Source organism: Furipterus horrens, unplaced genomic scaffold (genome assembly GCF_987537825.1).
Source record: "Furipterus horrens unplaced genomic scaffold, mFurHor1.1.pri manual_scaffold_7, whole genome shotgun sequence".
Taxonomy (NCBI): domain Eukaryota; kingdom Metazoa; phylum Chordata; class Mammalia; order Chiroptera; family Furipteridae; genus Furipterus; species Furipterus horrens.
In genome coordinates this window covers 87,072,656-87,091,016 of record NW_028327177.1, presented here as the reverse complement: position 1 = coordinate 87,091,016, position 18,361 = coordinate 87,072,656, and the positions used below count along the sequence as shown (strand labels likewise).

Here is an 18,361-nt window from a genome sequence, read left to right as displayed (position 1 = left end):
CAATTAAAAAAATGGCAAGGCACTTGAAGAAACATGTCTCCAAAGAGGACGTACAGAAGGTCCATAGACATATGAAAGAATGCTCAACATCACTAGCCATCAGAGAAATGCTAATAAAAACCACAATGAGATACCACCTCACACCAGTCAGAATGGCCATCATCAACAAATCAACAAACAACTTGTGTTGGAGAGGATGCGGAGAAATTGGAACCCTGGTGCATTGCTGGTGGGAATGCAGATTGGTGCAGCCACTATGGAAAACAGTTTGGAATTTCCTCAAAAAACCAAAAATGAAACTGCCTTTTCAACCAGCAATTCCATTGCTAGGATTATATCCAAAAAATCCTGAAACACCAATTCATAAAAACCTATGCACCTTTATATTCATAGCAGCACTATTTACAATAACCAAGTGCTGGAAACAACCTAAGTGCTCATCTGTAGATGAGTGGATCAAAAAACTGTGGTACATTTACACAATGGAGTACTATGTAGCAGAAAGAAAGAAGGAACTTCTACCATTTGCAACAACATGGATGGAACTAGAGAGAATTATGCTTAGTGAAATAAGCCAGGCAATGAAAGAAAAATACCTTATGCTGTCACCTATTACAGGAAACTAATGAACAACATGAACAAATGAGCAAAATTGAACCAGAGGTATGTAAACAATGAGTAGACTAACAGTAACAAGGAGGGATGCAGGAGGGAGAGAAGAGGGTAAGAAGGCAAAGGGTCTAGTCAAAGAACATGTATAAATGACCCACGGACATGGACAACTGAGTGGGGACTAAATGTTGGAGGAGGGGACAGGGTGCAACGAAGCAAGAGGGGGAAAAAAGTGGAACAACTGTAATGGAAAAAACAAACAAAAAAATTTTAGTGGGGAAAAATTAAAAATATGAAGAATGGAAATGCCAGTTCAGTGAATATTAGAAAGACAAGGATTTTCCTTCATATTGTATATTTTTCTCCCTATCTGATCCCTCCAGAGTTTGGCATTCTAAAGAAGTAAGTAATGACATAAGTTTCTTTGCATAAAACTAATAAGACCAGTTGTTAACAGAGTTTTTTTTTTTTAATCAGGACTTTGACTGGAATGTCATGCCTAAAGGAAACATGCTTGGGTTCAGGTTTCACCAAAAAGCCCTGAGGAACTGGGAATGACTTTTGAAGGTAATAAAAGCCCGTGAGATAAAAGGCCTGGTACCATGGTTGTCTGTGCAGTCCACAGCAATCTTTCCAGGGAAGGAATGAAGGTTGTTTTCCTGAAAGATGGCTAGAAGGGACCTTAAGGCACAATGGAAAACCAGGAGGACCTGGAAAAGACAGGTGTTTACAGGCAAGGCTGAATGCCAGGTATGCGGCTCAGCTTCTGTGCCCTGAAGGGCAGACTGAAGGTCACCCTAAATGTTCCTTGCATAAGTTCCAGCAAAGCAGAACTAAAGATCATAAGTGATCATTTGCTGCTCTTGTTGTGTTTATGCAAATGAATGGCATAAATTAAAAATGGACTTAATGCAGTCCCTTTAATGACAAGGAAGGTAATCTAAGGAGAAAAATTGTGATTCAAGGAAAATCACAATGCTCAGTGGTAGACTATAGAGTAGTGCAGCTAACCGTCTTTAAAGTTTCTTTTCATTTAAAATATGTTTTCACTTGAAAGTTAAACTGTGTCTGTGGTATCATCAAAAATATTTAATTTATAAGCAAGAGGAATGTCAAATGCTTTGCAACTGGATATCTTTCCGATAAGACAGTCTTACAGATTTAGAGACTTGTTTGTGGGTTGTGTTACATAAATTAACATGTGTTTTCTGTTTTCAAAGGACATAAGCCTATCATCTCATTACCTGAGTGATTATCTGTACGTATAGGCCTCACTTAATCCTGTCTGCATTGCTGCCTCCTGAGACTCAATGGTTTGGCTGAACTAAGTGGCTGGGTTGGTGAAGAATATGGTGGTCTGTGGGCTTCACTTTAAAACTGGTTTCTCTTTTCTATCCTAATGGCTTGGACCAAAAGGGCCCAGAGGTCTGAGAGGGGGGAAATCTAAAATATTTCCCTCAGCCCAAACTAAGTATAATGGGTAAAAGGGTTTTAGACAGGTGAGATGTGCCTTGCACACCTTCCTCCAAAGAAGCCCTTTTGTTTTTCCCTAATGTGGGACATTCAAAAATTAATCCCTGCCTTTTGTCATCTAGTAGTTATGGATTAAATGATGTCTTCCTTCCTTTTTGCCAAATCTGTTGCCCCCAGAATACAACAAGAATGCCAGCCTGTTAAACCAAGCACGTCATTTTCCGGGGACAGCCAACTGACCTGGAGTCTGCAAGATCCTTCCCCATGTGGGAAGGCCACCCTCCCTTCCACATCCCCCACTCTTATTAGGGATTTCTGGACCCAAGGGTAGGTAGGACGATGACCATGTCCAGCTTGAAGCAGTTAGAGGAGCTTGAGACCTTCGCCCATTGTCCTTTATAAGATTATAAAGGGTCTTAATATCTGAGAGGGAGGTATTGTTATTTTTTATTGTTAAAATAATTAATTAATCATTTATTTATTTAAAAAAGAAGAAGAATATATGAAAGGGTGAAGCGAGAGATCTTGTATGTACGAACCATGGGCATGGATTTGGTGGGGGATTGCTGGGGGAGGGGGCGTGCTGGGTGGAGGGGAGCAAAGGGAAAAAAAATAAAAATATTGTAACAATATAACGAATAAAATATAATTTTAAAAAATTTGCAAAATTCATGAACAGACCTGAACAGACATTTTACCAAGGAAGATATACAGATGGCAACTAAGCACATGAAAAACTGTCTAGCATCATTAGCCAGGTTGGTGCAAAAGTAATGTTTGGTTTCTTGAAAAAGAAAGTTTTTGATTGTATTTATTAAATTTGTGCTTCTTATAATTTTTTGATGTCACAGTGACTAATTTATACCTTATTTTTTCAGATTATCAAAGTATTGTTCATAATTGTCCGCAATATTTGCACCCATGTTCATCCCATCTAAAGACCACATTAGAAATGTTTTACTCTCTGAGTTTCCATAAAGGTGCCAATGCAAGTACAGCAGCAAAGTCTATTCAGAGCGCTTATGGGGACGATGCAGTGACTGAAAGAAATTGCAGGAGGTGGTTTTCCCATTTCCGAAGTGGGTATTTCAGTTTGAAAAACGATCCAAAAAAAGGGTCGCCAAAAAAAACTTGATTCCGAAGTGTTGAAAGCTGTTGTCACAGAAAACCCCACCATTACCTCTTGGGAACTTGCAGAACAATTTAACGTAGCCCATACAACCATGCTACACCAACTTAAAAGGATCAAAAATGTTTCAGTAATTGGAAAATGGGTCCCACATGACCTGTCTCCAGAGGGTCTGCAATCGCGTGTTGCTTGTTGTGAACCATTGCTTTCATGACACCTTCAGGCACCATTTTTAGGTAGGCTTGTTACAGGTGCTGAGAAGTGGATCCTTTACCATAACATTAAGTGCTGCCAATTGTGGATCATTAGAGGAATAAGAAGAGTTCATCAACCAAGAGGAGGACTTCATCCAAAGAAGATCATGTTGAGTGTATGGTGGGATACAGAAGGAATTGTCCATTATGAAGTGTTAGACAGCAATCCAGCAATTACTGCTAATCTTTATTGTGAACAATTTTGTCATTTGAAAGCAGCTTTGAACCAGAAGCAACTCTCCTTAGTCAACAGAAAGGGTGTCATCTTCCATCACAATAATGCTTGTCCTCACACAGCTCGACTTGCCAAAAATTTCTTGAAAGAGCTTGGTTGGGAAATATTGCTTCACCCTCCATATTCTCCTGACCTTGCTCCTTGTGATTATCACTTGTTTTGAGGACTACAGAACCATTTTGATGGTCTTAGGTTGACATCAAGAGAAGAGGTTGCAAATGAGTTGGATTCATATTTTTCTTCAAAACCTAAAGAATTTTACAAGTGTGGCATTCATAAACTAGTTGACAGATGGAATGAGGTTCTCAAAAGCAAAGGAGGTTATGTTAATGAATAAATATTTTCATAACCATGGCCTTTTTTATTTTTAAAATAGACATCAAAATCAGACATTATTTTTGCATCAACCTTATACAAATTAAAACCACATTGAGATACTATCACATGCCTATTAGAATGACTAATAAACTGTGACAATACAAAGGCTGATAAGGATGGAGAAAAACTGGATCTCTTACAGATGGCTGATATAGAATTGTAAAATGATACCTGTACTGTAAAAAACAGCCTGTAGTTTTTTGTTTTTTTGTTTTTTTAAGTGAGCTTATCATATGACCCAGTAATTATACTCTTGGGCATTTATTCCAAAGAAAAGAAAAACTATGTTTTGTATAGTAACTTCTATACAAATGTCTCTCAAAGGTGAATGGTTAAACTATGGTACATTCAAATCATAAACCACTACATTAAGTAGTATAATAATAATTCCTATGGCTGTTATGAGAATTAAAGTTATTAACAAATTATTAAAGTGCGGTGTACATAATAAATGCACAATATACTACAGCTCCAACTTTCTGTCCAAACCAGGTTGCTGCCTACATACATCTCCTCAAGTTGCTTTAGCTTGGAGCAAATAGTGAGAACTTCTGAGTGAGGATCAAAGAGAAGGGTCAACCATTTGCAAGATCAGGAAGTCCAAATGGTTTAAGCTTCAGGCTAAATGGTAGGGAAAATGGCCTTGAGAAATGGAGAAGGCACACATTTCCTAGAGCCACAGGGAGTGATGCCAGCACATTGATTAGAATACTTTGCAGATTTTTAAAAAGATTTTTCTATTGTTATTCTATTACAGTTGTCCCAATTTTTCCTCCTTTGCCTTTCATTGCCATCCCATTTCCACAGTCAATTCCCATATTGTTGACCATGTCCATGGGTCATTCATACATGCTCTTTAACTAGTCCTTTCACCTTCTTTCCACCATTATCTCCCTCCTCCAACTCTGGTCACTGTCAGTCTGTTCCGTGTTTCCATGACTCTTGTTCTATTTTATTCATTGGCAGATGCTTATAGACACACAAATTGTAACAGCACCATTTAGCCTGAGTCTTGCTCAGAGATATAGTAAAAACTAAGAAGGCCCATGTACTCCTTCCTTCATCCATTTCCTTTAATTCTAGTTCTTCCCTTTCACCTTTAATTGAAAAAAAAAGAGAGATGCTTAAAACCTTTCAATGTTTTTTCTCTACATTTTAAAGAAAATTTTGATTTTCTTCCATGGTGTATGAGCAGCATGGTCTAACCCTGCCTACCTTTCCCAATCAAACACTTTGCATCTTCTAGACTCTAGCCACAACCATCTCATCTCAGCTGTTCCAACTTATCTGAGACTCCTGATCTGTCATGTAAAGCGTGACTCCTGATCTAAGCCCTTGCACATATTGTTCCCTGAGCCTGGGATGCTCTGCATAACCTTAATCCAAGCCTGACCCCACACTCTCAAGAAGCAGGCTCCCACTCATCCTATGGGTCTTAGCTTAAATATTAATATACTTATAGAGGACTCTAAGACAAGCTATCTAAAGAGCTTTACTCCTAGACCCACTATGTAATTTTCATTTTTTTTCTGTTTCTACACATTCTTTGCTTCATACACCACAAGTCACAATGTGCAATTTACATATGTCTACAGAGAAATAATTATCAAATATAAATAACAAATATATATGTATACACAGTTCACCTCATTTATTATTTATATCTCCTCTAAACAGTAAGATGTGTAGGGCAGATGACTTCCAACCAAGATGGAGGCCTAGACAGACACGCTGTGTCTCCCTCCATAACTAAGAAGGAATACAACTATCTCAAAATTAGAGACAACCAGAAGCTCCAGGAAATTGAGCTGCATGGAAGTTCAACAAACAAAGATATAAAGAGGAAATACTCATACAGACATGTAGGAGGGGTGGAGCTGAGGCGGAAAGAATGTGGTGTGGTGGCAGCAGCAGCAACAACAGCAGGCTGGCAGAAAGTGCAGTCACACATTTTAAAAAGTAGAGAGAGACATCTGGGGAGTGTTCCCAGCCTCAGACCAGACCACGCAGCTCATGGTCCCAGCACCAGGGAAAATAAAGCCTCACTGCTTCTGAGTGTGCAAACCAGTGGGGGTTGGGGCAGAGAAAGAAACTGCCTGTCTCTCAGCAGAGTCCACTTGTTTAAAGAGCCCTCACGGTTCTAGAACATCTGCAGACCCACCCACTCTGGGAATGATGGCCAGGGCAACAGCTAGAGAGGCGCCAGTTCCATATGGAAGTGAGAGAAGTGCCTGGAAAAGGGTGCATACTGAACAAACAGCATTGTTGTCTCTCAGACCCCTCTCCCACATACAGTGCCACAACGTGGTGAAATCGGTCATCCTGTACTGACGAATACCTAATGTAACAGGGGCAACAGTTCTACTTAAGACACAGAGGCAAACAAACACAGGAGTCTGTCAAGATGAGGAGAGAGAGAAGTATGGCCCCAAAAGAGCGAAAGGATCAAGGTTCCAGTGGGAGAACAAAGTGACAAGGAGATAGGCAATCTAACAGACACAGAGTTCAAAACACTGGTGATGAAGATGCTCACATGTTTGACAGATATGCTTGAGTACAGCAAACACATAAGGGAAGAAGTGAAGGCTATGCTAAGTGAAATGAAGGAAAATCCACACAAAATCAATGGTGAAGGGAAGGAAACCAGGGTTCAAATTAATGATTTGGAACATAAGGAAGAAAAAAACAGTCAACCAGTACAGAATGATGAAACAAGAATTGAAAAAAATGAGGAGAGTCTTAGGAACTTCTGGGAAAACTTTAAATGTGCCAACATCCAAATCACAGGAGTGCCAGAAGGAGAAAAAAAAAAGAGCAAGAAACTGAAAGTTTATGTGAAAAAATAATGAAGGAAAACTTCCTTAATTTGGTAAAGGAAATAGACATACAAGTCCAGGAAGCACAAAGAGTCCCAAACAAGCTAGACCCAAGGAGGACCACACTAAGACACATTATAATTAAAATGCCAAAGGCTAAAGAGAGAATCTTAAAAAAAGCAAGAGAAAAGCAAAGAGTTACCTACAAAGGAGTGCCTATAAGACTATCAGCTGATTTCTCAAAAGAAATTTTGCAGGCAAGAGGGAGCTGGCAAGAAGTATTCAAGGTGATGAAAAGCAAGGACCTACAACTAAGATTACTCTATCCAGCAAAGCTATCATTTACAATGGAAGGACAGATAAAGTACTTCCCAGATAAGGTAAAGCTAAAAGAGTTCACCATCACCAAGCCATTATTATATGAAATGTCAAAGGGACTTACTTAAGAAAAAGAAGATCAAAATTATGAACACTGAAATGACAACAAACTCACAACTATCAACAACTGAATCTAAAAAATAAAAACAAAATCCAACTAAGCAAACCAGAATAAGAATTCAATCATGGCTCTAGGGATCATTTGTAGGGTTATCAGCTGGGAGGGGAAGGGGTAGAAATGGGGAAATTGTGCAGGGATTAAGAAGCATAATTAGTTGGTACAAAATGGACAGGGGAAAGTTAAGAATAATATAGGAACGGGTGAAGCCAAAGAACTTATACGCACAACGCATGGACATGAACTAAGGAGGGTGGGATTGCTGGAGAAAAGTGGGATACTAGACAGAGAGGAGCAAAGGGAAAAACAATTGGGACTACTATAACAACATAATCAATAAAATATACTTAAAAACAGATATGTAGGGCAGAGGCCACAGCTGGTGTGTCACCTCCATGTGCTAAGCCCCTTAGGAGAGAACCAAGAGCACAGTGACTGCTCAATACAAAAGTTACATTTTACTCACTGATCAGTAGCCTCTCAATGGACAATTATTGCACATAACTTAGTCTAAAAGCTGTGAGATTTTTTTTTTTTTTTTTTTTTATTTATTCAACAGCATGTACTTATACCTTGCATGTGTGCTGATCCTGGGAATATAATGATAAATTAAATGTATGATACCTGGCCCCATGGAACTAGCATGCAGGTTGGGGGGAAAGCCAGTTAACCATGTAATAACTATAATGTAAGTTCTATAGTAGGGGTTGTATTAGGGATAAGAGAGGAGAGAGCTTAAGAATAGTCTTCAGTGTACCTTGTGTAGTTCTCAATGTTGCTACCCACTAGAAAAAAATGAGTTAGCACTGATCTTTTAAGAAATTTAAACCAGAGAAACCAGCTGAGAGGACTATGTTTGAGGCAGTTAGTCAAAGAGTTTGCTTATCTATCGTGACATCAAATAGCTTGTTCTGGATGTCATTCTCTTTTATCACACTGGCATGAGATTATGCTTGGTCTAACATGTAATATTAACTCCACAAGAGCAGGACTCTGTCTTATTCAATGAGGTATCCTCAATGCCAAGAACTGATCCTAGCCCATTGTAGGTACTCCATAAGTATTTTATAGATCAGACAACCCAAGCTTAGAGAGATGAGGGGTTTTTTATGTCCATGGCCACATAGCAAGCAGGTGGTAAATTTCACCCTAATTCTACTAATTCTATTACTCTTGAAATGATTTTTGTTTTCTATTGTTTAAAAGTCCAGGATCAAACACTCTCATGACCCACTCCCTGTAGAGGACAAATGGCCCAAGAACAGGGCTAGGATGACATACCCTTTATAACCCTGTTCCCCACTATTCCCATGGAAGATATAATCCCATGTCTGGGGAAAGATTATCTCTGATTTAGGCTGTATCATTGGGCATGTCTTCTCCCACAGTTCTGGGGAAGGGCTCAGATCTGGAAAAAGCCATCGCTACCACTGCTCTGATTTTCAGAAATTCTTCTGACCCTTATGGTAAACTTGAAAAAGCTACTGCCAAAAATCTGCTACAAACCCAATTTAGGAATTTTACAGAGGTAAGAGAATTAACAGGCACAACACCATAATGGCTGGTCCAAAGAGTCTACAACTCCAGCTCAAGGCCCCACCATGTTGGTTCATTCACCAAGTGTTTATTGAACACCTACTATATGTAATGAGGTGAGCTGAACACTGGGCTTAATGCAGTGAAAAGCTAACAGTCCAGCAGGCTAGAGAGATATGCTGAAAAGTAATGAGAAATATTCAAAGGATGATGAAATAGTAGAGCTTGCATGAAAGAGTGAGGTACAGGGACTATCTTGAGGTGGGTGGTCAAAGAAAAGCTCCTGAAAAGTTAAGGTAGAGTTGAGATCTAAAGAATGAGCAAGAGTTACAAGTCAAGGCAGTGGGATGAGGATGACAGCATTCCAAGATGAGAGAATGGCAGATGCAATGGTCATGAAGTATTTCAAAGACCTATGAGAGCCGGTAAGTACTTGGTGAGAAAGGGGAAGAAAGAGAAGTCAATGTGAGATCATGTTGGGGAGGTGGAGAGAAGCCAAATGTTACAGAGGCATAACCTGAGGGCAGAAAGAAGCCAGGAATGGTTTCTAAGACCAGGAAGAATAAATTACACTAACTGCAGAATGATTGGGGTAGGAGTGCGGGTGGCAAAGCAATCCAAAGGGAAGCCGATGTGATGGTTTGGGCTAGGGTGGTGAATATGAGAGACATTTGGAAGATGGAATGAATAGGATTTGATCATTGATTGGCTCTGAGGTTGAAGGACAGGAGAAGCAAATTATGATATCCCAGTTTGACTTTGGGAAAAAATAGGTGGTGATCCCATTCCAAGAGAACAGAAGATTGAAGAATCAGCAGGTTTGAAGTAAGGTGAAAGTGAGGAGGAAGTGATGAATTCTGTTAGAATGTGTCAATCAGCTCTGTTGGAGGGGCTGGGAGAGCTCTTTTGACCCTCACTGGAAGGTGTGACCTCTTGAGGAGAATGAACCTGGAGAAGCAGTAATGGGTTAAACCTGTAGAGGAATGTATCATCATTCCTAACATGGCTCAGTCCTTGCTGTGATGTTTTTTTACAGCTAGCACATGGGTGAGCATTTGGGGTTGAGCTAAATGCAAACATAGCTCACTATAACAGCAAATGAAATTATTTTAACGTTTTCAATGTCACTTGGAAGATCTTTCACAAGCTGTGGTTGAAAACCAAAAAGCCTCTCCATTTATTTACTATTTATATGTTTTTCTTCAATCCATATTTGAGAACTACGAACTTGGATTTGATTTGTGTTCAAACTAAATGCTGAACAATCTTCCACATATTTTCCTTTAGCATATTTTCTTCCATATTTCTGAATAATCTAACTGTTTGGTGGAACACATGCTGTATAACTTCCAAAGGGATTGTGTTTTGAAAATCTGAAACCATAACACATATCTGTGTTTGTGGAGAGGCAGAATGGCTTAGCAGTTAAAAGTGGGTGAGGTAGCCAAGACTATGTCTGGCTCTAAACCAATAACTGCCTAGCTTGGAGCAAGTGACTTAAATCTTGATGAGTCTGATACTGCACCTGTAGAGTGTGGATAATGATAGTACATATTCAGTAAGGTCACTGGAAGGATTCAATGAGATGGCACATGAAAATATTTAACACGGTGCTCATCTAGTAGCACTAGTAGCAACTTGACATGTTACATTAGTTAATAACAAGTTTATTATTGCCTATTATCTGTAAAACCCAAGTGGCACAATAAATCAGGCTTGTATTTTTTCTTTATTCTTACAGAAACAAGAAACCAACTCAAAATACAAAGACTTCCTTTCTGAACTTGATGCGCATACAGAAAATAAGCTTGAGTTTGAGGATTTCATGATCTTACTGTTAAGCATCACTGTAATGTCAGATTTACTAAAAAATACATGGCATATAAAATGGTCAGATAAGTAGCTTTAACTATGCATTTAAACAAAATAATGGCCGAAGACAGTGTTAAATAATTAAAGATCATCTCCCTTTTTCTTCTCAATTAATTGATATCCTGACATGTATCTGGCATAACACGGCTGGCTCTGATTCCTAGTACTCAGGCCCAAAATAACTCCAAACTCCACACATACTCTTCAGGAATTTCTGAGTAATATGATCTTTTGGTGTTTTACAATATGAAAGATTTATGTCACTGAATATCATTTTACTCTTGCTTAGTCAATAGTGACAGAGCACTTTCCTTATAGTCAGTTAATCACTCATTATTCATTCATTAAGTGACATTTGCTGGAGATGCAGTAATGAATCAGCTAGACCATCCATGCCCTCACACATGTCTGGAGAAGTCTAACAGTGGAGAGAGACACTGATCAATGTATTAATCAATTGCATATACAGCTTAATTGTAATTGTGATAAGAGCTACAGGATACTAAAAGTGCTGTTACCACCTGACCTGGTCTCAAAGATCAAAGAAGCTTTACTGACAATCTGCAGAAGGCAAACTTATAGGGGGTAAACAGATCAGTGGTTGCCAGGGTTGTGGGTGGTCAATGGAGTTGTCCACAAATGGGCATGAGGTAACTTGTAGGGGGAGATGGAAATGTTCTGTATCTTGACTGTGGTGGTCTTGTGACTGAATGCATTTGTCAAACTCTAAAACTGTGCTCTAAAAATGGTGAATCTTTCCCTTGTTGGTGTGGCTCAGTGGATTGAGCACTGGCCTGTGAACCAAAGGGTTGCTGATTTGATTCCAAGTCAGGGCACATGCCTGGATTGTGGGCCAGGTCCCTAGTTAGGGGTGCGCAAGAGGCAACCACATACTAATGTTTTTCTCCCTCTCTTTCTCCCTCCTTTCCCCTCTCTCTAAAAAATAAATAAATAAAATCTTTTTAAAACAATGGTGAATTTTGTTGTATGTGAGTTATTCTTAAATAAACATGACTTAAAACCAAAACAACAATAACAATATCCTTGTAATCTGTGACCGTGGTTTAACTAAAAACTCCTTGAGATTATGATCTAAAACTGGCCATGCCCTAAGGACCCACATCCTCTGTCATCATACATGTATTTCTGAGTTTAAATTATATCTATATATGAATTTACAGAGGTCAATGCCTGGACATTTGACTTCATGACTTTCATGAAGGCTTTTATTTATTTTAAAATGATTGGAACTGTTATAGGGTATTTTTCAGATATCCAGCCAGTAGGGTAATTAGCTGAACTCAGGTCCTGGACTCAGGACCCCCGCAGTTGCATGCTCCGACCAAGCAGAACAGGGAACTTAACCTGTTATTCCTTTGAGCAGTGAGCTATTCCTTTGAGCAATGACTTGGGGAATAGCAGTGACCTTTTCCTTTGAGCAATGACCTGGGAAAGAGTGGAAAATTTTTGTCTGTACAAGCTGTATTTCTGTCCAAGTTCCTGCCCCTGCAGGAACAAGAATGCACTTGAAATGCTTTATAAGCCCCCCAACCCCTAGGGTCGGGGCTGTCTACCTAAGTCCGGCTGTGGACGGGTGGGCAGTCGCTGGCCAGCTAATAAAGGCTCTTTAAATTCTAATTTGGTTGTCTCTGACCGTTTGGTTCTCGCACTTGCTCCACAACAGTCAATTTCCAAGTTTTCTCCCTCATCTTCCCTTTTTCTTCCTGCTTGACACTGCAAGTCTCACATGAATATGTTAAGAAAACTCTTTCAGGAGGGACACCTTCACCCTTTCTCTGGTGAAGTGTTATCTCAACCGGTAGTGCCCCAAATCCACTAAGGTCCAAATCTTTTTGGCCCTCCCCATTTCCAAACTACAGACATTCTAAGTGTTTATATTCCATGTAAGAGAAAGCCCAGACTTTGCCTTTTAACAGGAGTTACATGTGTTCAACAGGGCTCATGCTATATACCAAGCACTATATTAGGGGTTCTACATATATTAACTCATTGAACCCCCTAATAACCCTAGGTGGGTATTATTATTTTACAGATGAGGTAACTGAAGCACTGAGTTTTGATTGTCCCAAAATCATACAACTAGCAGGTTTGAGAGTTCCCTGTCCTCTCTGTAGGCATTGTTAATTTTGTTAATATTAGACTTTGTTGTGAACAATAATATTACAAATCAGCACAAATAGCTGCACACATTTCAGGCACTGTGAAAGAAAGGGTGGTACCAGCTGGGGCCTGGAGAACCATCTGGAACTCCTCAAATAGAACTCCGTGGGTTGGTCTCCATCAAAGTCACAAATAGCTGAATATGGCAACCATGGTGACCAGTGAAAAGGCCAAATTCACATCTTTTGGAGAAGGAAAAGAGACCCAGGCCAATGATGTGATGGGAAATCTTGGAGCCATCCTAACCCTCTGAGCTCCCAGTAAGAAATTTTTGGAAATCTATTCCAGATGGAAAATCACATTACTCTGAGGAAGATATCTATTATAACATCTATTTTTATCTCATGCAAAGAATGAAACCAGAGCAAGTACATGTGTACCTATTAGAGCATTGGTGACAGATAAATCAAGTAGTATGATGCTAAGACCCTAGGTCACAGAAGCCTCACTCCATGGGTCTAGTCCCAGGACCATAAGCTCTACTCTTAAAATAAATGTACCATTTTGCCCTTGTCAGGTGGTTCAGTTGGTTGGAACCTCATCAAGTACACCAAAATGTTGCGAGTTTAATTTCTGGTCAGGGCACATACCTAGGTTTCAAGTTTAATCCCCAGTTGGGGTTTGTACAGGTTCTCACACATCTCTCTCCCTCTCTCTCTCTCTCTCCCCCTCCCTCCCTTTCCCTCTCTCTCTTTCTCTCTCTCTCTCTCCATTCCTATCTTTCTAAAATTAATAATAAAAAAGTATATCCTCAAGTGAGGATTAAAATATAAAATTTAAAAATGTGCCACCTTGAAAAGGTTACTGATCATAGGTGAGATTATGAAGGCAAATTTGTCTTGGAATTCCTTATATGCAAGAAGCAAAACCTGCCAAACTCACAACCATGCACACATACATATATACATTTACAAAGGGAAATAAAAAGATTGTATTTATTGTCACTGTACAGGGGCATATTATGAAATGAAATTACAGAAAATGCAATTAACATCCACAAAGTACTACAAACAGTAATATAAAGCAAAACCAAGGTTTTTCCCTTAGTTTCTCAAACTGGTTTCTTGTTTCTGCTTCTGTCTGCATGTGATTTTATTCTACAGTCTCTCTCACACACACACATTTTTTTCACTAATAAATGTTATTTATTTTCTCTGATTGATTTAAAAGTCTTTTCACCTTGCTTGATTTTTTTCTGCAGCTAAACAAAAAATTTAGTTTTTCTCCTTTAAAAAAATTTGCCTCTCTGATTTTCTTGTCAGCCTGTCAAGGAAAACCATGTGTTCAGTATACTTGCTTGCAGTTTGGCCCCTACCAAATGGTTGTTTAATCCAAATATCTGAGCAACAAGCAGAGCATACCTTCCTGTAAAAAGTATAGGTGAATAGTCAAGACCATTAGGTACCAAAGAGAAGACCAGACATCCTGAGCTCCCCAATCTGGACAAGGGGGAGGACAGCTGATAACTAGATATGTAATGTTACCTAAACCATTACTTCTGCCTGCCACTGCCATAACTACAGTAGGAATGTCATCCTCTTCATACTCAGCTTTAATCCTCAGAATTTCATCTGGTTCTTTATGGACAAAAGTTACCCAGAGTTCACATAGATGCCAAAATTTCCACAAACCTTGAATTTTCAATGACCAAGATCAGAGGTTGAGCCCATCAACACCGCTACCTTGCACTGACTTCCTGATTTTAGAAGCAACTCTACTCTTACTGCAACCCACTCGAAATTTTTCTTTACTATCTGGAGTCCTTCAGGAGTTATATTCTTGAGGTCATGATATGATTGTTTATCTTTCCGTTGGCTTCAATCTCCTGGTCATTATCAATAACATCAGTAGGGGCAATTGTTTTTTTTTGTTTGTTTGCTTGTTTTGATGGTGACATCAATACCAAATTCAATCATATCAACCTGTGTATAGCCCTTGGGGCAATCAGGATTTCTTCTGTGTTTCAAAAATAGCCTATGTACACCCTGGATGATGTGCCTCAGTGGGTTGAGCACTGCCCTGCAAACCAAAAGGTTGCCAGTCTGATTCCCAGTCAGGGTACATATCTGGGTTGCGGGCCAGGTCCCCAGTTAGGGACATGTGAGAGGCAATCAATCAATGTTTCTCTCCCTCTCTTTCTCCCTTCCTTCCCCTCTCTCTAAAATAAATATACAAACAAACAAACAAGCAAACAAATCTTTTAAAAGTAGCCTGTGTAGCATGATTCAGTTTGGCCTACAAGTCCATAAAAGCAGAATTTTGCATCAACGAGCTGCTCCACAGACCACTGTTGGTCATTGTTGGCACTACCCTTGAAAATAGTACCACTTTAGGTCGCTAAAACTTGTATCCTTCCTTGACACTAGGGAAGAACCAGTTGCTTCCACAAACCTATTCTTAGAATGATTTCACTCTTAGGTGCAATGAATGTTGTCTCCACACATTTTCTGGTGAAAGCACTTTTGATACCTGCTTCATGTAGCAACTGAAAAATACAATTGGTAATTTTATTTGAGATTACTGTACAGCTTTTACTTTGAGGTGATTTATTCTGGCTGCATTTCCTGTTGTAATCTGGCCCTAGGACTGCAAGAGAGCTTTTCCTGGACTATCTAACAATGCATAGGCTTCTTTTGTTTTACCCTCATATAGTTTTTAATAAATGTTCAGGACCTCTGCTGTCACTTTTATCCTAGGAAGACAACGAACCCCTCTCTCTCATTTCTATCTCTATCTCTACATCTCTCTTCATCTTTCTTAATCAGTACTTTCCACTTCTTGGCACAAGAGCAAACACAATGTCCGCATTACTGACTTTACTTTTCTTTTTAAATGCTCATAAGGAACAATGCAGAATCTAAGGAGCCTGAATTCAATCCCAAAGACTGAGAATCTGATTGGCTGAAATTGAGTAAGGATTACACCTGATTTAGTAGTCTGTTGTCAGGGAAGCAAGTTTCATGTCCAGCCAACAAGGACTGTGAGAAATGCCTCTGCATATTATGTAAACAGGTTATCAGAGAAATGATCAACAGAGGAAGTTATAAAAATTTCTAATATAAAATTTATAATTTTGAAATAGAAAGGTAGTTATTTGCTTCTCAAGTGTGGGCTCAGAAAAAAAAAGTGTCTTTCTTGCATTGTCACTGGATAAAAAGAGCTAGCCTAAACCTCTCTGTGAAGTTTTCCTTTGATTAAATATAGTGAAGATATTCCTATACAAGAACTGTGAACACTCTTGCAATTTGGTGTGCATGACAGAAACATTCCCACTCCTAGAACCTTTAATTTTCTTTATTTTAGCATCTAAAAATGTGTCTAAGTAAGAGATTAGTATTTGTGCTTTAAATAGTCCTTTACAAGAAAGGGGGAAAAGACTGGAAGAAAACCAATAGGATTCCAGCTCATGAGCTGACCTTGACACTGGCCGAGCTGATGAAAACTTATGGGGGACCAGCCCATGGTCAAGGGCAGAAAGTGACTGAGAATTCAGGCCTGAAAGATGTATTGTGTCAGTCTCCTCTCCTCTAACTTCAATCTAGGACATGCAGATTCACATTTCTCTTTGACATTTTGAGGGGGTATGATTTTAAAATTATCATATTCTGGAGGTGGCAGGGTGTAAAGCAGGGACTCGGCATGTTTTCCACTTCAGCACACTTAGGGAACACAATACATTCCTGTTATAAGCTTTCAATACTTTATTCACATTCTGAATCTAAAAACAATTAACACAAGATTTTTCATACTCATTTTTGGTGACAAAACATAAATATACTAGTTTAGTATAAGAACTATCACCAATAATATTGCAATAACTATAAATGGTGCCATATAGGTACTAGATCTATTGAGTTGATCACTTTATAAGTTATACCAATGTCTAATCACTGTGTTACACACCTACAACTCATATAATATTGTATGTTGATTGTAATTAAAAATTTCTCTAAATTAAAAAAAAGGTCTATATATGTCTCATAACCATACTAATTTGTCTATTTAGACAAATTATAATCATTATTTTTATTAATAGCTGCTCAAACAAAGTATCTACTGTACTCAAGTGTTGTCATATGGTCTTTTACTTAATTAGGTAAACAACTTTAGAAGTGGTATTATTATCTTTATCTTACAAAAGAGAATTCAATTTGGAGAAGTCAAGTGACTTACTCAGAATCACAAAGCAATAAATGGCAGATATAACCCAGAATTCCACCTCACACCTGTTTTGTGCCACAGTCTGTTTTTTTTCTATGATGACATGAGTGTATGCAAAATTCCCCCAAGGAGAGCTTCTCCATTATTTAAGGTTTATATCTTAGAACAACAAATTATTCTCCAAAATAAGGAGGAATAAGAGAAGGAGGAAGAGAAAAAGTCAGAAGAGGAAGAAGCAGCAGCATTTCATATGTCCACAACTGACAAAGGATCACGAGTTGGGGTGGAGGAGGGAGGGAACAGTGACAATATGACATGTTTTCCTTGCCTCTCTTTGTCATTTATTTTACATTTCCCAGGGAACTTTTCCTTTGAGAGAAGGCAATAGAATTTTTAAATCTGTGTGCCTTATAGCCATGGTTTTTCTTAAAAGAGAGTGAAAATGGCAGGAAGAAGGCTAGGGAAGAAGGGGAAGGTGGGCGGCAGAGCCGCTAGGTGGATACTGGCATGTGCTGAGGGGAGTGGTAGAAATGCAGATGGAGGTCAGAACCCTGACCTTTCCCCAGCTCTGCCCATTTTCCAGTCCTCTTGGGGTCCCAGATTCTTCCTTACTCAGTAAAAGGGGGCCCTGCCACCGGATGTTCCCCAAATCTCCATGCTCCAATATACTTTTGTGTAAACCAAGATTTTTTCCATGATTTTTAAAAAAGAAAATTACAACAAAATGTCAGTGAGCATCTGAACAAATTTTAATCATTTCAAAACCTATCTCCTCTACTCCTCTTTGCTACCTTTTGACCTTGGCCATCAGCTCAATACAGAGAGGACTAAACGTCAGCAGAAGGGGTACTAGAGAAAAGGAGAGAGAGAGAGATGGAGGGAGAGAGAGAAAGAAGGAGGAGGAGGAGAAGAATAAAGAAGAAGAAAAAGGAGGAGGAGAAGGAAGAGGAGAAGAGGAAGAAGGAGGAGGAGAAGGAAGAGGAGAAGAGGAAGAAGGAGGAGGAGAAAGAGGAGAAGGAGAAGAAGGAAGAAGAGAAAGAGGTAGAAGGAGGACAAGAAGGAGGTAGAAGGGAGGAGGAGGACAAAAAGGAGGAGGAGGAGGAGAAAGGCTGATAATTTCTCAATGCTTTTTAGGTTAAAAACTTGGAGATATGCTTTTTTTTTTTTTTTTTTTGAAAGTGCCACATAAGTCCTACAAAGTATGTGGCTATTTACTGG

General features: G+C 39.1%; 1 protein-coding gene and 1 pseudogene across 1 annotated transcript in view; one reads left to right on the top strand and one right to left on the bottom strand.

Moving 5' to 3' along the window:
- Positions 1-10,832, top strand: part of SNTN (sentan, cilia apical structure protein) — a 34,183-nt gene extending 23,351 nt beyond the window's left edge. Inside the window, exons 3-4 of the mRNA XM_090284925.1 lie at positions 8,782-8,921; positions 10,671-10,832. Coding sequence (XP_090141051.1) covers positions 8,782-8,921; positions 10,671-10,832 — 302 coding nt within the window. The remainder of the gene's footprint in view (positions 1-8,781; positions 8,922-10,670) is intronic.
- Positions 10,833-11,293: 461 nt separating this feature from the next.
- On the bottom strand, positions 11,294-17,951 carry LOC150004752 (bifunctional phosphoribosylaminoimidazole carboxylase/phosphoribosylaminoimidazole succinocarboxamide synthetase-like; annotated as a pseudogene).
- Positions 17,952-18,361: the final 410 nt, after the last annotated feature.